General features: G+C 37.7%; 1 protein-coding gene across 2 annotated transcripts in view; it reads left to right on the top strand.

The window, feature by feature from the left end:
- Nlg4 (Neuroligin 4) overlaps nucleotides 1-22,655 on the top strand; it is a 735,191-nt gene that overhangs the window by 278,413 nt on the left and 434,123 nt on the right. The window contains exon 5 of one of the 2 annotated variants that reach the window (XM_067789474.1): nucleotides 19,959-20,111. In XM_067789474.1, the coding sequence (XP_067645575.1) occupies nucleotides 19,959-20,111 (153 nt within the window). The remainder of the gene's footprint in view (nucleotides 1-19,958; nucleotides 20,112-22,655) is intronic. The other variant, XM_067789484.1, reaches the window with a different exon arrangement.

Genomic DNA, 22,655 nt, shown 5'->3' on the forward strand with positions numbered 1-22,655 from the left:
TCTAGTATATCACTTGCAGATACCTTCTGAAATTTGAATGTAAGAGTGCTACTTTCAACAGCCGAAAATGCTACGTTATTGTTATTAACTGGAATATTCGAGCTTATTTCGACTATACTGTCAATGAAATAGTTATTGAGGGACTGGACTATTTTATTCTCCTGAGTATATAGTTGGTTGTTTATCAATAGTCGTACCATTTGTTCATAAGTTTCACAGAGATTTCCTTTGAGTATATTAATATAGTTATTGCATTCTATAATGTATTGTTTAGGAATGAGACCTTGTTTTTGACACTGAGATTCTCAAAGCTAGAGTAGTTAACCTGTCGTAATTGGTTGACAAGGCTATCACATGCATAAAATTCCCAAGATGTTATGGTTCTTTTAGCTCTCATTTGAAATTCTCTGTCTAACTTGATTTTGAACTGTATGGTTTCGTGATCAGAAATCTGATGCTCTTCCAATTTTTCACATGAAATGGATTCACTTACCGTAAAGAGCAGATCAATCATTGTTTCGGTATTATCGGTCTTTCGGGTGTAAAAATCTATTTTGTTCCATAGCAAAAGACCTAAATAGGTCAACTAACTGCTTGCTATATGTCGTGCTTCTCTTAAGATTTATGTTGTAATCCCCAATGAAGACGACTTTGTCATATGTAAGACAGTTGTTGTTTAAAATTTCGTTTAGATATGAAATAAAGTCAGCATCACTCGCACTAGGCGAATGACAAATCAATCCTATTTGATACTGGGGAAAGATGCTTTTGATTTTTATTATTATACACCAAATATTTTTGTTAATAGTGTTATTGTAAACTATTTTATACTCTATTGAGTCATGTACAATACTAAACTACACCCTGTTGTTGATGGGCTTATCTTCGAAAGGTGAAGGACTTCGTCTCTCTGGGAATCAGCAGTAAAAAATTCAAGGCGCGAGAAACTATGAAAAGATTTAAGACCGAGCTTCTCCGGGATTTCCCGGGGCTTGAACCCAGGATCTTCAGTGTTTCGCCTACCACCGCACCACTACGGTCGCCGCATCAGCACTAACGGCGAAAATATTGTCAGCTAAGAAATCAGTAGGAGAGGAACTGAGTAGACAACTGAAAAACAAGGTCGCTTTTATATATGCCTCGGATTCGCGGACGGTATTGAGATACAATTAGATGGCTTTTGGTGTATTCGAAAGAAAAGTTACCCGTATGTTGCATGGTCCCTTTTGTGCTGCCGACGGCAAGTATCAAAGGAAGTATCATGATGATCTGTAAGACCTTTACGCAGATACGAAGATAGTGCAGCGAATGAAAATTCAAAGCCTGCGCTCGCTAGGTCATGTTATGGGTATGGACGAAGACGTTCCGTCCAAGAAAGTAATTCAATCGACAACACAGTTTGAAATAAGAGGAATGGGACACTTACAAGGAATTGAGGGAGGCACGTGGAGGAAGACTTGACCTCCATTGGTGCTCTCAATTGCCACAGTGATCGCGAAATAAGTAAAGCTAGTGTAATTTGTTACGAGCCAATCAAATTCGCTTAGGCGGATAAGCGCCAATTAATTATGATTGATTCAAGAGGGCACATAAAAAGCGACTGGAAAATCATTAAACGGTACATGATGACTTTATTCTTTAAACTCTTGTTTGAGGAATTCATTTTATAGTCATATATCTTTACTAGCTTACGCCATCACTACCAGCAACAACAACAGTTTGTTATTTAACACTTTTGACATGAACTCTGTCCCAATTTTTGGAATCTAGTCTATGTATTAGAGCTTAGGGTTTATATGACGGCTAACATTTATTATCGTATTCCACGCATCATCAAATTTCCTAATCAAATTCTGTTTGCTGTGAGTTTGTATTTGTGCGTATGCATTGCATGTTGTTGTAGCTGCTACAAACGGACGCACAACATACGCAGCATTGTGGCGCATACCAATTTCTACAAAATCTAACGCATAAACAAATTTAGTTGTATGTTTATTTTTTCTTTTTATACCTTTCATGAAAACGAAATGAAATCCTCACGAATCTCAAAATTTTAAGTCCTTAAAGGAAAATAGATAGACCCACCAATAAGTATACCGAAATGATCAGGACGAAGAGCTGAGTTGATTTAACCCTGTCCGTTTGTCTATTTGTATGCAATCTAGTCCCTCAATTTTTGAAATATCTTGATAACATTTTGGAATCTGCCGGATCGAATCACTATAGCATATATCACCCATACAACCGATTTTTCAGAAAAAGGGTCATATCTTCCTCAATTTATCAGATTGAATCTTCAAACTTCCCCATATTCTTTCGTATATTACACATATTGTTGTCTGGAAAAATGGATGAGATCGGTCGCATATATAGCATATATGCCCCTCAACCGTTTGTTCAGATAAGGAACTTTTCGTAATTTCTGCACCATTTTAACAACTATAAGCTTCAAATTTCAGCAAATGCTTACGAATATAGCATATATTTTTTTTTGAAAAAATCATAGAGATCGGTGGTACATATATTAAATACCCCATATAAACTGTCACTTTTGCCCCCCCTTTTTAACGGCTAGAAGCTTCAGATTTCATCAAATACTTGCATTTGCGTTATAACTGTATTACTAAGATATGTGCTACATTGTCATAGCTATTTCATGCAGACCACAATAAACGTGAAACTTTGCACAAAGTACCTACCTATTTTTACTTCCTTTATATTAGGTTGGTTGAATGTTTGCCCGCTTTTCATACAAATCTTGCAAACGATTTTTAAGTAACTTACCATTCAGCTACAAACGTAAAACTTTACACATACATAGGTTAGAACACCGTGACAATGCAGCAAAAGGAAAAAATCCGTTAGGTGGGCACAAATCGAAATAATTAGATAAGAATTTGAAAATTTTCAAACCAGCTTTTAAGTAACTTTTCGATGAGCTTACTTACTTACATAAGTGGCGCTTAACCGTCTAAACGATTATGGCTGTCCAACAAGGCGCGCCAGTCGCTCCTTCGCTCCGCCAGCGGGCGCCAATTGGGCACACCAAGGGAGTTTAAATCGTTTTCCACCTGGTCCTTCCAACGGAGTGGGGGCCGCCCTTTACCTCTGCTTCCATAGGCGGGTTCCGATAGAAACACTTTCTTGGCGGGAGCATAACTTTTCATTCGCATAACATGGCCTAACCAGCACAGCCGCTGCGTTTTAATTCGCTGGACTATGTGGATGTCTGCATATAGCTCGTACAGCTCATCATTACATCTTCTTCGGTACTCGCCATCACCAACACGTAAATCTTTCGAAGAACTTTTCTCTCGAACACTCCCAAAGCCGCTTCATCTGCTGTTGTCATGATCCATGCTTCTGCCCCATATAGCAGGACGGGTACGTTAACTGACTTGTAGAGTATGATTTTCGTTCGCCGAGAGAGGACTTTACTTTTCAATTGCCTACCCAGTCCAAAGTAGCATTTATTGGCAAGATTGATTCTCCGCTGGATGTCAGTGCTGACGTTGTTGCTAGATGCTGGTTCCCAAATAAACGAAGTCTTTTACTATTTCGAAATTATGGCTGCCAACAGTAGCGTGGTTACCAAGGCGCGTATGCGCTGACTCTTTGCTCGATGACAGCAGATACTTCGTTTTGTCCTCATTCACTATCAAACCCATCCCTACCGCTTCTTTTTCTAGTTTGGAGTAAGCAGAACTAACGGCGCGGTTGTTTAGGCCGATTATATCGATTTCATCAGCATAGACCAGTAATTGCACGCTTTTATAGTATATTGTTCCAGTGCGGTTAAGTTCTGCAACTAGTATAATTTTCTCCAGCATCAAATTAAAGAAATCACATGCTAGCGGGTCACCCTGTCTGAAACCTCGTTTAGTTTCGAACGGCTCGGAGAGGTTCTTACCAATTCTGACTGAGCTGATGGTGTTGCTCAACGTCATTTTGCACAGCCGTATAAGTTCTGCGGGGAAACCAAATTCAGACATAGCGGCATATAGGCAGCTCCTTTTCGTGCTGTCGAAGGCGGCTTTAAAATCGACGAAGAGGTGATGTGTGTCGATTCTCTTTTCACGGGTTTTTTCCAAGATTTGGCGCATTGTGAAAATCTGGTCGATGATAGATTTATCAGGTCTGAAGCCGGACTGATAAGGTCCAATCAACCGGTTCCCGATGGGCTTCAATCTTTCGCACAATACACTTGAAAGGACCTTATATGCGATATTAAGAAGGCTGATTCCACGATAGTTGGTGCATTTTGCAGTATCCCCCTTTTTTGGACTGGGCAAAGAACACTTAGATTCCAATCGTCGGATGGAGGTCGATGACAGCCGATGACACAATTCAAAAAGATTCGCTAGGGGGCGCACGGGATGAGATATTTAGAAAAATCGTACGAAACGGAGGAAATTTTGGGATTGATCTTTATGTAAGTTCTCTTTGAGCTACAAGCGTAAAACTTAACAGAGAGTTTAAGACACCGAGGAAATATAAGAAAAGGAGAAAATAAAGTTAAAATAAGAAGAAGTTAAGCACTTCCTTTATATAAATGGACAACAATCAGCGAAAAATGTCTACTTATATAAAAACGTATTCCCGCTAAACTTTGATTTTTAAATTTTGACATAGAAATTGCAAAAATATTTATGAGAATTAAAAATATAAAAATGGAGTTCAATTGATTGACTAATAATATCTCCTTTCCTACCAACTTTCCAATCCAAGTAATGTGCGTTCCCCTTTTATATTTTTGTTTCTCATAAATATTTTTGAAATTTCTATGTCAAAATTTAAAAATCAAAGTTTAGCAAGGAGAGACATATTTTACTGATTTTTGTACATTTATATAAAGGAAGTGCTTAAAATTTTTTTATTTTATTTTTGTTTATTTTATACAAGAAGACCAGGCAGACGTTGCTCTGCCCTAAATTTGGCCTATCTGCATATATTTTAATAGGCTTTTTCAGTCTAGCTCTGCCCTCACCCTTCTTCACTTTTCCCAATCCTTTTATTCACTCCTCCCTCCGTCTTTTTCGCTTCATCTATCTCCATCTTCGTCTCATTCTATCTCTTTCTCAATCTCCTTCCCTATTTTCTCTTCTCTCAATTTCTTCTCATTCTTCTGCATCCCTTATTGCCTGTCCTAGAGGGTGGTATGTACTTTATTCCATTCCCAGTCCTAGTCCTAGTCCTAATCCCAGTCCCAGTCCGTCTCTGGATAATACATTACTCTGTACTAAAGCACTCATAAATAGCTTTCATTTGATATCCATATTGTATAAACACTGTCTAGGCATTCACTGGCCCACATTTTGGCCTATATCTCGGGACCCTAGTCACCCACAGCTTTCATTTGTTATCCATATTCTATAAACACATTCTAGGGGTACTCGGGTCCACGTTTCGGCCTATATCTCGAGACCCTGTATGTCGATCGCAACCAAACCTATGTAGTAACCACCGCGTGAGGTTTACTCAACTTGTGTGAAAGTTTGAACAAAATCGACAGACGCATCTCTTCAAACACCGCCGACCAACTAACACATTTTTAGCCTTTCTTTTTATATATATAGATTTTTATTTTCCACATTTCACTATAATTTTAAAACGAAATGCAGATTTTCGTTGCTTTTGAAACTCGGCTTAAAAATTGCCCATGGAACAACTAAAGACTCTCCTGAATTAAAAAAAAATGTCATAGTACCTCTAAATCGCGGGCCCCCTCAGAAACTGCCTCCCCCTCTCGACGGGCCTGGAGATGTGCTATACTTGATATCATTCGCTATAATATTTTATATTGATAAGCACGTTGTTTAATTAAACACCAACCAATTACACGGAAGTATATCCGCAACCCTGAAAATGTGATTGCCGGTGCGTATACGTAACATTTTGCTATTACTTATAAACAAATAAAAAAATTTGCAATAAAATAATATTGCGACTATAAAATGAGATGTAACCTATCCTATATTTCTAGTTCGATCAAACTACACACTGGGTGCAAAATAACTTTAAAATTGGTTCAGTAGTTGAAGAGTCCAGTGGCGCCAAACATAGTGACACGTGATTTTTATATATTAAGATTTATCTTAAAAATCGCTTAAGTTTGTGCATCTGTTCACTATATATTACATATTTTATACACCCGATTATTTGGATATTACGAATGGGATAATATTATTGTTTAGCCCCATTCATGAAAGGTATTAAGTCTTCGACACAGCCGAAGACAGTCCCGTCCTTACTTGTTTTATTTCCTTTTTTCGTCATTGCGTTCAACTGTCTGAGAAATGAGCTGCTTAAGTAACTCGAACTGATTTGAGTAACTGTAAAGAACTACTCAGTGTGAAAACATCACTGCTTAGGAAGGCTAGATGCCAAGTAGCATACTAAATACGAGTATTGGCCACGCTTTGCACATACCAAAGTATTTCTAAAGATACATAAGCTTACGGGTTTTATCCAAACTTGTAATTTACTTTTGCTTGTTAAAGTGAATATTAAACAATCTAGTTTTTGTAGTTAATACAATCGCTTTTTCTTTAGACTATATACATACGTGTGTATATTTATGTGTATTGTAAGTTGCTTCAAGTTACTTAATCTTTTTTTCATTACCACAAAGTAAGCTAGTTAAGTTAACTAAAATTTCAAAAGGGCGTTCTAATCGTCGTTTTTCCGGAAGCGTTTTGCGTTGGCGTGTCATGCTTTCGCTCAAAATTTGTATTCCGCTCTAATCACTTTTTCAAATTGCGCGGAAACGGAAATGTCGACAGTAAAAGCAAGTATAATCATAAGAATATGAAAAATGAGCTGCGGACGTCAACTGTACATATAATTCTTGGAAAACTATGGGGGAAAGTTGAATAATTTCATGTCATATACAAACCATTATGCGATTAGAAATGATGAATGGATATTATGGTAAACGCTGACATTGTTCTTAGTAACATAAGAAAAGAGCTCTCTTTGTAAATATTAAGGGAACAGGGTTGCCGACGTAGCATTGATTGAAACAATGCTGTGTACAGCATAAAAAAGGTCAAGTCTTCAGAAGTAGAATGCAAGCTTTCATTCAACAAATATTCGTTTATTTAAACACAAAAATCTTAAAAATGTCTGAAGAAAAGTCTGAACACATAAAAGTCTAGAAAAATCCACTTTTCAAAGACTGTCACTGCAATACAGGTGCTGGCATTACATGGCTTTGGACCACCTCGGTTTGGCATTAATCTAATCAGAAATTCCCAAAAGGTGGTTTAGTTTTAGCTGTGCCTGTTAGCAGCTTCTTTTAGTTATAACAGCTGCCAATTTGTCTGCGAAAATAAGAGGAATTTACTTTCTGGCAAGTTCAATCGGTTCAGACCGTTGTAGTAATGTTCCAACGATCGGGTCTTAGAGCCTAGCAAAAGTTCTTGTATATATTTTTAGCTAACCTAATTTTCTGCGATGGTATTCCGTCAGGCTTTGAGGTCTCCTTCGAGGAATGGTTCCACGTTGCATTCTTCTTGGGTCATAGATTACCACCTTTCCTAATGGTTGTATGCGAAAGAAAACGCCAAAAATATATCTCTACTGCCGTCGTCCATCATCTAGTTTGTTGGCCACAATTTCTTCTATTCCATCAGGCTTTGAGGTCTCCTTCGAGGAATGGTTCCACGTTGCATTCTTCTTGGGTCATAGATTAGCACCTTTCCTAATGGTTGTATGCGAAAGAAAACGCCAAAAATGTATCTCTACTGCCGTTGTCCATCATCTAGTTCGGTGGCCGCAATTTCTTCATTACTATTCTATATCTTTGTCACTAGGTATCTCGACCCACTTTTTTGTAAAGCGCTTTCCAAGCCGATGACGTCAATGTCGTTAGCATACGCCCGTAGTTGACACTCTTATGGAATAATGTTTCCAAGCGGTTAAGTTCCGCAGGTAGTAAAATTGTATCCAGTATAAAATTAAAGACATCTTACGATAGGTGTTCACCTTGCCTGATACCTCGGTTAGTTTCGAACGGTCCGGAGGGGTCTTTCCCAATTCTGACTGATCTGATGGTGTTGCTCAACGGCATTTTGCAAAGCCTCATAAGCTTTGCACGGAAACCAAATTTAGACATAGCGGCAATTCCTCTTCGTGCTGTTTAAGACGGCTTTAAAAATACCGAAGAGATGACATGTGCAACGGGTGTTTTCAAGATTTTGCGCATTGTGAAAATCTCGATGTGGGTAGATTTACCAGGTTCAAGGCCGTACCAATAAGAATATGGTTAAATCAACCGATTCAATCTTTCGCATAATACGCTTTACAAAACCGTATATGCGATACTAAGAAGGCTAATTTCGGGATAGTTGGCGCAGTTTGTAGAATCAATCTTGTGGACTGGGGAAAGAAGACTGAAACTCAAATTGTCAGGTATGCACTTGTATGTGCTTTATCAACACCTCGTCACGATATCTGAGTACCTCCACGGGCGATCTACCAGGGTACGCGGCCTTGCTATTTTTTAATCTCACTATTGTTATTCTGGCTTCATCATAATCGGATAATGGGACATTAATTCCATCATCGTCGATTGCGGGCCCGGGTTCATCATATTCCCCAGGCATTTGATCTCTCTCTCTCTCTCTGTGTAGAAGCCCAGAGAAATGATCCCCCCATCAAGGAGCACAGAGGCAATTTCTCTTCATAATCATAGCACACTCTGGACAAAGGCTACGAGATCTCTGTTACTGTTTTAAGGAGTTTGTCTCGGACCTAGACCTTATGTTCTTCTGGTTAACCTTGTGGGCGTTATTTCTGGTTGGTGACAGCTCAAACTCCTCGAGACGTAAGCCTCTCTGCCTCTGTTTTTTTTTTTCTTCCTGTAAGGGCGTCTCGCTTCCCTTTTCAACTTGAGGTACCATGCACACACTCTTCATGTCGCGCTCCCTTTTAATGTAGCCCTGCAGCTAAGAGATTTTTTTTTCGGTTGCAACGCGTTACACTTCATCGTACAAGTTGTTTTTCCGTGTTCGTCGGTAACCGATTTTTTTTTTTGATTTTGAAATCACATTTGCGGGTTCGTATTTTATTCTGCAACAATAAAGTGACGGCGGCCACCGTGGTGTGATGGTAGCGTGCTCCGCCAGCCACCCCATATGCCCTGGGTTCGCACCCCGGGCAAAGCAACATCAAAATGTTAGAAATAAGGTTTTTCAGTTAGAAGAAAATTTTTCTAAGCGGAGTCGTGCCCCGGCAGTGTTTGGCAAGCGGTCCGAATGTATTTCTGCCATGACAAGCTCTCAGTGAAAATTCATCTGCCTTGCAGATGCCGTTCGGAGTCGGCATAAAACTTGTAGGTCTCGTCCGGCCAACTTGTAGGGAAAATCAAGAGGAGCACGGCGCAAATTGGAAGAGAAGCTCGGCTTAGATCTCTTCGGAGGCTATCGCGCCTTACATTTATTTTATTTTTTTTTATATAGTGACCCGAGTCGTTATTAGGTCCTCTAATCGTACGTGCATCGAAAAAATGGGGGCACGTCATCGCTTTTCGATCAGGGCACCGCCCTGTCGTTTGATGTATATCATTTTGCTTAAACCTAGTGTCGGTTGTGACCATAGTTCAACCACCAGCGAAGTCCATTGGCCACAGTCTAGCAGGGCAAATTTCGTTGTAGATGCTGAACTTTCCGACGATAGGGTCAAAAACAACGTCTTTTCCCATCCTTAAATTGGTCAAGCACGCCTTTTTTGTGATGGCAGAGCTCAGCGTTCGTATGTGCATTATAGGCACTCGTCCTTTATTCCATGGTCCTTTTCTTCCATCAGAGCATGGAGGGTGGGTGTAGATTATTGTGGTGTTATAAAAAATTTGTTTTTAATTTGTTAGGAGACGTTCGTCCCAATGCGACGAAGTCTTTTCAAACGGTTTTATTTAGCTTGATGGACAGGCCGGCACGAATTTTGTAATTAAAATTTAAGTAAATTCCCGATAAGTTACAAGCTTCAAACTTGGAATATAGTTCAGAACCCGAGGACAATGCAATAATAAGAAAAAACCCCGATAGGTGGCGCATGGATCGAAATATTTCAAAAAATCGTATTTGTGGCCCGATTTGGCTCATATTTGGAACACATAATACATACATGAATAGAAAGCGACCGATAGGTCCTACGTACTAGCCATCACACTCCTCATCAATCTAGAGCGTTGATCAGACAATTAAATAAATGAGTTGGGCGCGTGAAATTTCCAAAAATGTGATATTTGGTATAACCTAATTAAAGTTCAGTTGGTCTTACTTCTATCAATTGAAAATTGACGCGTCCAACGCTTTTATTTAATTGCCTGATCAACGCCCTAGATTGGTGAGGAGTGTGATGACTAGTACCTAGGACCTACCTAATTATTTTCTAGCTTTTAGTATTATTATTACTTAATGTAAGTATTGTTTTCAATAAAACCGTTTAACTAAACAATTTTTTGATTATTTTATTTCCACCACAAATTTAACACTTAAACTGCTCTTATTCGTATGGCCCCTCCAGTGAATGTGACAATTTTTACTTATCTTTTTCCTTGCCTCGTTCGGCGAATTTTTCGAATGGCGGTGATGTTCGGCTTTTGCTTTCAATAAGGCATCAATCAGCCAACCACCGGCATCAATTTCTTCAAGGAACCGACATTCCAGGTTCAAAGAATGGGTTTCTTTTAACTGAGGCTTGATTATTATTTTCATTGGAGTATAATTTTAATTAAGGATTCCTAAACCAAGCGCACAACCCACTGATCCAAGACAGATACCCGCTTGCAAAAGCACCTTATGTTGTTCAGACGCTGCTGATTACGTACCCATATAGCCCTTTAACTGTTTATACTGAGTGGCCTAGCTAGGTTGTCCCCTTCTCACATAAGCTCACCACTAAACGGATATTCGTTGGCTACCCAGTGGATTCTTGAAAAACGGTGCAAAGGTGATACCAACCAATAAGTTTTTATTAAATAAAATGTTGAATCGCTTAGTATTAATATTATTGCTAGGCCTGGAAGCACTGCGACCTTTGGGCAGATCTATTGTGCATGACATTTCAGCCTAATTTTGTATCTGGAGGCTTTTGATGTATCTAAGTACCTCCTCAGACGTTTTACTCCATATCACATATAGATTAAGAGTCACAGCACCTAGATGGGAGAGACTTTGCTTTGCCAGAGCGATGCATTCGCAGAAAATGTGAACCAGCATTTCATCCTCCAGCTCACAGAAATGACAAATTTGAGTATCCGATAGATTTAATTTACTTAGGTGATATCTTAGACCACAGTGTCCCGTATAGTACCTAGTGAGAGTTCTTAGGTGCTCCCTGCTTAGATTAATGAGTTTGGATGATACTTTCATTGCCGGAAGTCAATATCAAGTTTGGTCTGCCTTTGCCCTGGGCAGTCAATCCAGTGACGTCTGAATTGTTTAGTTTCCCAGTTACTTGCAAGTTTCCCTAAGTACACAAAAGGGCTCTGGTCCATATAATGCTGCTATAACACCCTGCTTTGCTAGGTAATCTGCATATTCATTACCTTCATGTCCCTGATGTCAAGGAACCCATCCTAACCAAATATTGTTTTTGGCTCCTAGGTCATTAAGGATTTCAGTGCACTCATCCACTAGCTTAGATGTAACTGTGTAGGATTGCAAGGTACACAGGGCCACCTGGCTATCCGACATAATGTAGATGCTCTTCGATGTTGAGCCTCTCCGCAGACATTCTCTACCACAGACTTATATTGCATGGAATTCTGCCTGAAATATGGTGGGGTAGCATCCCATTGGTATCGATTTCTTGAAGTTCGGCCCATAGATGCCATCTCCCGTTCTTCCGTTATCGAATTTCGATCCGTCCTTCAACCTTAAAGTTCCGTGAGATTCTGGGCTTAGGGGACATTACTTCACGCAGTTGTAATGTGGTATTTTCCTCTCAAATAAATGTTAAACATTTCAGCAAATGTATGTGTGAATACAAACATTTCACACTGTTTATGTTTTTTTAGGTTTTCGATAAACTCGTTTCTCTGCATTTTGAAAATATTTTGTTCATTTCTCAAATTCCTTGTTCCAAGAACTCTGCATATAACATAAATAACCTGAACCCTCTTTTCATAAAAAAAAAACAATGAATGTAAATACTTTCAAGTGTGCATAATGGTACTTAACCCGAAATAACCCACGATTACCATATAGTAACGCAAAAGGTGTCGTTATATTTCCTCGAATTAAATCCAAACTGCACAACAAATCCACAAATGGATAACGCTATTTTATACAGAATATCCGTGACTTTCGGAAAAACAAAGCTTTGGTCAGTCTGGGTTCAAATAGTGAAGCTATCGTACGTCAAATTTAAGTGAGCAAAAAAGAAAAGTTGAAAATTCCCGTTTTTCAATATGGCACGTCTGTATTATAGTAATAATTTTTAAGAACATTTAAACAAAAACTATAAAAGCCGGTAACTAATGAAATAACTTATTATATTTAAGTTAAATTTTTGCTGAAATTATTTAATTTCTAGTTAAATAAAAAAAAAAAAATGTAAGGCGCGATAACCTCCGAAGAGATCTAAGGCCGAGCTTCTCTTCCAATTTGCGTCGTGCTCCTCTTGATTTTCCCTACAAATTGGCCGGACGGGACCTACATGTTTTATGCCGACTCCGAACGGCATCTTCAAAGCAGATGAGTTTTCACTGAGAGCTTTTCATGGCAGAAATACACCCGGAGTGCTTGCCAAACACTGCCGAGGGGCGACCCCGCTTAGAAAAATTTTCTTCTAATTGAAAAATCTTATTTCTAAAATTTTGATGTTGCTTTGCCTGGGAGTTGAACCCAGGGCATACGGTATGATAGGCGGAGCACGCTACCCATCACACCACGGTGGCCGCCGATTAATTTCTAGTTATTTTTTGACATTTTATTTAAGGCGATACCATAGGGTAATCGTGGGTCGGCTAGGGTACAGGTTTTTTCTTCGTATTTCATGGGACTTTCTATGCTAGGGTACAGTTTTCTACGCGTATCAAAGGCTCTTCTGTGCCTTTTTGTAAATTTATCTGATATTACCTGCAGAATTTTTTAAATACTACGACTTTCAGAGGTTTTTCGTCGCAACAAATACTTGATTACATTCAAGATATACAAACCACTCTTTATATCGAGCCTCCTGTAGGCGGAAACATATCTGGCGAAGAGGATCTGAAGATGATTGTACTGGAATCCCTGATAACGTATGTCCCGTTTTGATTATAGCGTACATATTGTAGTACCATCGAATTACAGCCGTTGTTCCGGTGAAAAATGCAAAGCTAAGGGACGAACAGCATGTATGAAATGCATCGTAGGACTTTGTTTGAAGTGTTTTGCAAGTCGCCATACCAAACCATGATTTCAATCACCTGTATTTTAGTTCAGAAAGTGTCTTTCTACTATATTTTTATAAACTTATTCTTTCCTTATTTACGGTTTAATATAAATGTTCAAAAACGTCTATTATTTGTGAAATAAAATTAAAAAAAACATGTCCAAATTAGTGTTTTCTTTCATCAAAAACCTGTACCCTAGACGACCCAGGATTACCATATGGTAACGCTAGTTTTCCGGATTTTCCGGAAAAGTGTAATAGTGAATTAAAAAATGGACACCATTTTCGTGTTCAGGAGGTGAAAATCTATAAGACAGCTTCTTTCCAACGAAATACAAGACAAACAAGTAAGGAAGGTTAAGTTCGGGTGTAACCGAACATTACATACGCAGTTGAGAGCTATGGTGACAACATAAGGGAAAATAACCATGTAGGAAAATGAACCGAGGGTAACCCTGGAATGTGTTTGTATGACATGGGTATCAAATGGAAGGTATTAAAGAGTATTTTATGAGGGAGTGGGCCATAGATAGGTGGACGCCATTTAGGGATATCGCCATAAAGGGGGATCAGGGTTGACTCTAGAATTTGTTTGTACGATATGGGTATCAAATGAAAGGTGTTAATGAGTATTTTAAAAGGGAGTGATCCTTAGTTCCATAGGTGGACGCCGTTTCGAGATATCGCCATAAAAATGGACCAGGGGTGACTCTAGAATGTGTTTGTACGATGTGGGTATCACATTAAAGGTATTAGTGAGGGTTTTAAAAGGGAGTGGTGGTAGTTGTATAGGTGGTCGCCTTTTCGATATATCGGCATATAGGTGGACCAGGTGAGAATCTAGAATTTGTTTGTACAATAAGGGTATCAAACGAGAGGTGTTAATGAGTATTTTAAAAGGGAGTGATCCTTAGTTCCATAGGTGGACGCCGTTTTGAGATATCGCCATAAAGGTGGACCAGGGGTGACCCTAGAATTTGTTTGTACAATACGGGTATAAAACGAAAGGTGTTAATGATTACTTCAAAAGGGCGTGGGGCTTAGTTCTATAAGTGGACGCCTTTTCAAGATATCGCCATAAAAATGGACCAGGGGTGACTCTAGAATGTGTTTGTACGATACGGGTATCACATTAAAGGAATTACTGATGGTTTTAAAAGGGAGTGGTGGTAGTTGTATAGGTGGTCGTCTTTTCGATATATCGGCATAAAGGTGGACCAGATGTGACTCTAGAATGCCTTTGTACAATATGGGTATCAAACGAAAGGTGTAAATGTGTATTTTAAAAGGGAGTGGGCCTTGGTTCTATAGGTGGACGCCTTTTCGAGATATCGCCATAAAGGTGGACCAGGGGTGACTCTAGAATGCCTTTGTACAATTTGGGTATCAAACGAAAAGTGTAAATGTGTATTTTAAAATAGAGTAGGCCTTGGTTCTATAGGTGGACGCCTTTTCGAGATATCGCCATAAAGGTGGACCAGAGGTGACTCTAGAATGCGTTTGTACGAAATGGGTATCAAATTAAAGGTATTAATGAGGCTTTTATAAGGGAGTGGTGGTAGTTGTATATGTGAAGGCGTTTTCCAGATATCGACCAAAATGTGGACCAGGGGGACCCAGAACATCATCTGTTGGATACGGCTAATTTATTTATATAAATAATACTACGAACAGTATTCCTGCCAAAATTTCAAGGGTTTTTTATTTCGCCCTGCAGAACTTTTTCATTTCATTCTACATAATATGGTAGGTGTCACACCCATTTTACAAAGTTTTTTCTAAAGTTATATTTTGCGTCAATAAACCAATCGAATTACAATGTTTCATCCCTTTTTTCATATTCGGTACAGAATTATGGCATTTTTTTCATTTTTCGTAAATTTCGATATTGAAAAAGTGGGCGTGGTCATAATCGGATTTCGGCCATTTTTTATGCCAAGATAAAGTGAGTTCAGATAAGTACGTGAACTAAGTTTAGCAAAGATACATCGATTTTCGCTCAAGTTATCGGGTTAAGGGTTGAGCGGAAAGACAGACGTTCGACTGTGTATAAAACCTGGGTGTCGCTTCAACCGATTTTGCCCATTTTCACAGAAAACAGTTATCGTCATACAATCTATGCCCCAACCAAATTTCACAAGGATTGGTAAATTTTTGTTCAACTTAAGGCATTAAAAGATTCCTAGACAAATTAAATAAAAAAGGGCGGAGCCACACCCATTTTTTAATTTTCTTTTATTTTTGCATTTTGTTGCACCATATCATTACTGGAGTTGAATGTTGACATAATTTACTTATATACTGTAAAGGTATTAAATTTTTTGTTAAAATTTGACTAAAAAAAAATTTTTTTTTTAAGTGGGCGTGGGCGTTCTCCGATTTTGCTAAGTTTTATTAAGCATACATACAGTAATAGGAGCAACGTTCCTGCCAAATTTCATCATGATATCTTCAACGACTGCCAAATTACGGCTTGCAAAATTTTAAATTACCTTCTTTTAAAAGTGGGCGGTACCACGCCCGTTGTCCAAAATTTTACTAATTTTCTATTCTGCGTCATAAGTCAACTCACCTACCAAGTTTCATCGCTTTATCCGTCTTTGGTAATGAATCATCGCACTTTTTCGGTTTTTCGAAATTTTCGATATCGAAAAAGTGGGCGTGGTTATAGTCCGATATTGTTCATTTTAAATAGCGATCTGAGATGATTGCTCAGGAACCTACATACCAAATTTCATCAAGATTACTCAAGTTATCGTGTTAACGGACAGACGGACGGACGGGCGGATGGACGGACATGGCTCAACCAAATTTTTTTTCGATCCTGATAATTTTGATATATGGAAGTCTATATCTATCTCGATTCCTTTATACCTGTATAACCGACCGTTATCCAGTCAAAGTTAATATACCCCGTCAGCTCTGCTCAACTGAGTATAAAAAGTTATGGGAACTACCGGGTTAAACACTTATTGGTCTTGCAACACTTTTGAAGTGCGTTTGGCATAATAATCTCCGTTACGCATAGCTAATGCGAATTTAAGCAACAAGTAGCATAATTGCCCTCAAATATTTATGCAAAGCGCAAAAATGCATTATGTACATGATATAAGTATGCATGTATAATTTCTCAATATTTCAGCCGATTCGGAACTTGCCTTGTCCAGCGAGTATTATATTAATATTTATATAAATGCTCCACACTTGAGTCCTTGAACTACTTTTTGGCCGCATCCTTTGGCCTATTCGAATGAAATAGGCACATCTTTGTAGGAGATTGAGTTCTTCAGTGCATAGAGGCTAACTCCGGTTAATAGAGGACGTGACATCTGTTAAACAGGCCTACATATGAAAAACTAAATACATTTGAGGGCGAGGGGGCCACGGTGCTGATGTTTTTCAGTCAGATTCCAATATCGATATTGTTGTAATGAAGAATGCTGGAAGAACTGGAAATGGTTGTGTGATTTCTCCTACAAAACTTTCAATTTCCATATGGCATATATCTGTAACCACTGAATCTAAATTACTATTATTCGGTACAGCTTCCGATATTACTAATATGGATAACCTTGTTAAAGCAATGTGCACCCATAGAACACAAGTATCGCCCGTCTTCGGACTATGGGACCATCTGCAATAAGGATAAATGAGTACTTTTTTGTTTCATATATCTAGAAATCTCCATAAAAACTTAAATTTTGGTGTTCCTTCAATAAGAAATTGAATTAGCCGGACTACAAATGAATAAGAATGATTAACCTTTAGACATATTTCTAAAGGAATACATTTACACACAAAAAACAGCCTTGAAGAGTAGGTAAATGAAAGGAAAGTTCTCTTCAGGGTGAAATGGCTTTTTAAGTCGCTCTACATATACGCTTCTGTATCATTGACATTGTCGATGTTAAGATAATGAAATGGTCCATGAAAATATTTCCATCGAAACCCGTTTTTGGAAGAAACCGCATCAACGAGGAGACCTCCGCAGAGTTTAGAGATTGGGTGGATAGAGACGTAATCTCCATTGGTGCTCCAGATTGGCATCAGTTATCGCAAAGCAAAACAAACGAAGGCGCTTGATATCGTATTGTCGAATGAAACATACGAGTTTTATTAGCGGGCTGAGCCTATACATATAATTTCTAGCCTTGTCTTTACTTGTAGGTCAGAGTCCTGAATGCCGTGAAAGGCATAGAAAATAATATTTGGGGCATTTTTGAAATAGTCTTTTTAGGTGTTATTTGAGCGAGAATTGCTCTATATAATTGTTTTTGTTATTGATATTAGAGAAGAGTTACAAAGTTTACAAACGGCGATGGTTACTTTGACATGCTTCTGAATTTTACTTCTTAATCAGCTAGCTTTGCAAATGGTCTATAAGTGTTGCCTTTTTGTTGCTATTGCTTTATTCATAATTTAGGTACATAAGTACTTATTCTATATTCTTTTTAATCCTAATTTTGTGGAATAATTATAGGCGCGCTCTAAGAGCTTAGTAAAATTGGGTTATAGCATTGCTTTTATTAGCATTACTCCCCTCTTCACTTTTATACCGATATTATTATCTGTATCTTTTTCAGATATTTTTAATAACAGCTTATTACAACCTCTCTGTGATTATCTATCGAGTATATTTAACCATGAAAGTTTTACGCTTAAAATTTTTAAGTTTGATTTATCATTTAAAAATATTGCATGAATCTGACGCTTCCCGTTTTGCCTTTCTCTTATATTTTTTTTCTCCCATTTCTCTTTTTCGTCTCTTCTCCATCCCAGTATTTTGTATATTCTTTAGGCAATGTTTGAATAGTTGTGGAATCTTTTCTTTAACAAGGAATAAATTAAATGTCTTACGGAATCTGTGAGGAAAAGGCAAGTTAGCTTTTTTCATTTTGGTATCAACTTACTTATCTCTAGGGAAATCTCATTTCAAAGAAAAAGAAACCGAATCCAACGAATCAATCAATGAAATCCCCTGACATAGCGGACTTCCTACATTCCTGCTCTACCGACGCGAGCGACGCATCCACTTGATGCACGGAATTTTATCGGTAGTTCTAGAGTTTCAAAATATACTGGTGCCCAAGAAGAACGGTAAATACCACCAAAATTAACAGAAAAAGGTAAGTCATACGATAATCGGATTAGTGAAATCTTCAAGGAGGCTCGCTAGCAGAAACTAGAAAAATATCAATATTTAGCTGATCAATTGACGGTGCTTTACTTTGAGGTCGGGGTGAAGGCGTTTGGCACCCTGAAAATTAACGGGCCAAAAAATTTCTCATCAACCCGCTACACTATGCAAGCCTCATGAGTAGATTCATGATAAGCGAAAGCATCCGATGGTTTTGGGACATATTTCTACTTGGAACACGTAAACGGTACAACTAATAAGATGCAGCCTTTCAATGTTTAGTTTTGTCCTGTCAGTATAATTATTTGTTATTTGTTGTGAATGGTGAATATCTAATGCCATGAAAGAAAATAAATTTTTTTATTAGCAAGACTTTGTCCATTATTATTTAGAAAGAAGTATTGAATAGAAAAAATATATCTGATCTTTTTATCAGGCAATTTAGTGTTGTGAACCAGATAACTCGGGGTTTAAATAAAAACAAAGAAAATTGCACGGTCAAAAATTTTTATTTTATTTTTTAGACCTAGCACGAAAACCTTTTAAACTTGTATGGCTTATTTTAAACCATTTTATGCAGATTTTGAAAACGCTAAATAGTTTTAAGCAGCTTCTAAGATATCTTGGCTTTAATTTAGTTTTATACTTTTAATTTTCGTTGAAAAGTTTAAAATTCAAGTCAAAAAGGTTTACCCGTAGCACGTTTTAAAACTCGTTTGGCCTATTTTATAAACTGTGAGAGGATAACAAACTTTGGTTTTAATTTCAGTCCAGAATTTTGAAAAATTGAAATCTTCTAGACTTAAATTTATGTGTGTTTGTTTTATTGGTGTGTTGAATTTACACTTATTATTAAGAATTCATGAGCTTTATACCGGCTTATAATAATTGAATATTCAATTATTTTGTTTTTCTGAGAGAAACTGAAAACAAAGAACGGAACATTTACTGGCATATTGCGTTGGTACCATGGCGGTTTTCGAAATGGTACCATCGCAATATGCCAGTAAAAGTTTCTTTCTTTCTTTTCAGTTTCTCTCAGGAAAACATAATAATTGAACATTCCATTATTATAAGCCGGTGTTAAGCTCATGAGTTCTAGACTTAAATTTAAACCAAACCAACTGAATTTAAAAATAAAAAAAATTTGGTCTTATATGTGTAGACCAAAAAGTTAAAGATTAAAACCAAAATTTTCAACCCTGTATGTATATGCAATATTGAAATTTTTTTCAACTATCTTTTCACGTGTTGGCTCTCTAAAAAAAAAGTATTGAAAGCTAATAAGGAACTTGAATTATTAGCTCTATGAGAATATCTTCGAGTACATACCGTAAAATCATTTATTTTGCCTAACTACTCTTAAATATATTTCTTTTCTTTTCTTTATCTACAAATTAATTTTCCAACTGCTTTCAACATGGCTACGTTTTGTTAGCAGCTGGCGCAAGCGAAAAGAAATTGCCCGTAATTGTATTCATACACGGTGAATCGTTTGAATGGAGTAGCGGAAATCCTTACGATGGCAGCGTCTTGGCGAGTTACGGTGAAGTGGTCGTTGTAACACTTAATTACCGCTTAGGAATTCTTGGTAAGTGTAAAACAAAAAAGCTTAAACTTTAGCACACATTACTCAAAGCGCAAAAGTAGATGAGCGCTGGCGCGACGCACAGTGTAATAAATCCAGACAAAAATATGGAAAGTAAAGTTTTCGAAACTCAAAGAAATTAATGCATATTTTAACCTAAACTACGGCCAATAACTTAATGGAAACTGACGAAGTAGAAAAAAAAAATATTTTATATATAAAGGAAAAAATAAAACTACAAAGTAAAAGAAGTAAACGAAAATTAAATCGAAGAAGAGGTGGATGAAAAATAGCAGTATAAGACCTAGTTTACATATAATGAGGTTACCTTCATTTTCGAACTTAAATCCTAGTCGTTAATTATATAACTAGATTTCCTATATATATATATATATATATATATATGTATATATGCGGATTTTTTGTCATAGAAAAAGTTCCACCTCTAGAGCGTAATCTCTAATAGGAAGCACAAAATCAAAGAAAAACGTGAAAGTTTGACAAAATGTAATCTAGTTCCTAGGCATGGAACATATGTAAACGCGTACATTGTCTATTGGCGATGTATTGTAGATAAGGGTATGTGTAAAACTAGTCTAATAAAAGTTTCGATAATGATGTGGATGACAATAACGACGCTTATGACTGTTGTTACTTTTGCAAAGATAGAGCAAGACAAGAAAAAGCTAGGAATATAAAGTGAAGGGGTAGGAGGGAAAGGAAAGGAAAATAGAAAAAAAGGGAAGAGAAAAGCAATGGTAAGAAGTCAGCACCTAAGCTAAAGCCGAAGCCGGAATAGAAAAGGAACGGTGTTAACGGTGTCTTAACGACTGGTTATTGATGAGCTGCCGGTTTGTTGTCAACGCGATATGGGCGTGGAGGTATAAAAAAGTTATCGATTGGTCATCGAAGTATTTCGAACTTGATATCGATAATAAACTGCTTCTAACGAAATCGATAATAAATGTTATCGATGAGCTATCGATTTTGTGTGGACGAGTTACCAAATTTTCACTATCGAAAATCTGTTGATTACTAATCGAAAAGTTATCGAAATGTTATGGATTTGCTTTCGACAAGTTATCAATTTTTTATCGGCGTATCGCTTTATTATCGAATTATCAAATACTTCTTATCGGCGTATTTTCGCTTTTTTATTGAAAATTTATTTGCTTTTAATAATTTATCGAAGTATAATAAACTTGCTATCTATAACAAAAGTTAGCGATGAGCAACGCTTTTTATCAGAGAATTATAGTTCTTTTACTATCAAAAACTTTAAGATCATTAACCCAAAACTTATACTGATATGGTGTTAAAATATTATCGATTTGTTAACGAAGAGCTATCAATGCATATGTTAAAGTTTTCGATGAGTTACAAAAAGTTATCGACGGCTTAAAACCTTCTATCGATAACGAGGTTTTTTTTAATATCGAACATTTTCCGATTATTTAACAAAAACTTATCGATGTGTTAACAAAAAGTCATCGATTTTGTATAGAAAAACTATCGTTTTGTAATTAAAAAGTTATCGACTTTTAATCACAGTGTTAGCAATCCATTGAAGAGTAAACTCCTCTATCGGCAAATGAAAATCATACTCTATAAGTCACTTATCGTACCCGTCCTGCTATATGGTGCAGAAGAATGCACCATGACAACATCAGATGAAATGGCTCTGGGAGTGTGCGAGATAAAAGTTCTTCGAAAGATGTATGGATCTCTACGCGTTGGCGATGGCAAGTACCGAAGAAGATTTAACGATGAGCTATACGCAGACATCAAAATAGTCCAGCGAATTAAATCGCAGCGGCTGCGCTGGCTAGGCCAGCTATGCGAATGAAAGATGACGCTCCGACCAAGAAACTGTTGCTATCTGAACCCGCCTATGGAAGCACAGGTAGAGGGAGGACCCCACTCCGTTGGAAGGACCAGGTGGAAAACGATTTAAACTCCCTTGGTGTGACAAATTTGCGCCGGTTGGCAGAGGGAAGGAGCGACTGGCGAACCTTGTTGGACGGCCGTAACCTTTTAAACGGTTAAGCGCCAATTAAGTAGTTAAATCAGCAATCCATTATCGACGTGTTCCCGATTTGTTATCGACGAATTTTCAGCTATTTATGAAACAGATATCGCAGAGTTGTAATGAGAACCCTTAGCGCAGATGATCTGATGCTCTGAAGATGCAAGGAAGAAACATACTTTAATTAGTTCAAGTGGGATGACTTTATCGAAATGCAAGTACACTCTTCTTTAGGACTACTCATAAGAGCATTTATTCACAAACAAAACAATTAAAGGCCTGAGAGTGATGAGGTTTACAGACAAAGCGGCCTAGGGATTGGCGACCCCTGGAATGCTACGTGTGACTGTTTCATATGCATCTAACCCGTTTGTTATCGCTTTTGCACAGTCGTGTAAGTTTTACGGCAAACCAAATTCAGATATAACGCCATATGGGCAGGTCCTTCTTGCGCTGTCGGAGGCGGCTTCAATTCGACGAAGAGATGATGTGTGTCAGTCTTTTTTCGTAGATTTTTTGTG

This window comes from Eurosta solidaginis, chromosome 1, assembly GCF_040869045.1.
Source record: "Eurosta solidaginis isolate ZX-2024a chromosome 1, ASM4086904v1, whole genome shotgun sequence".
NCBI classification, from domain to species: domain Eukaryota; kingdom Metazoa; phylum Arthropoda; class Insecta; order Diptera; family Tephritidae; genus Eurosta; species Eurosta solidaginis.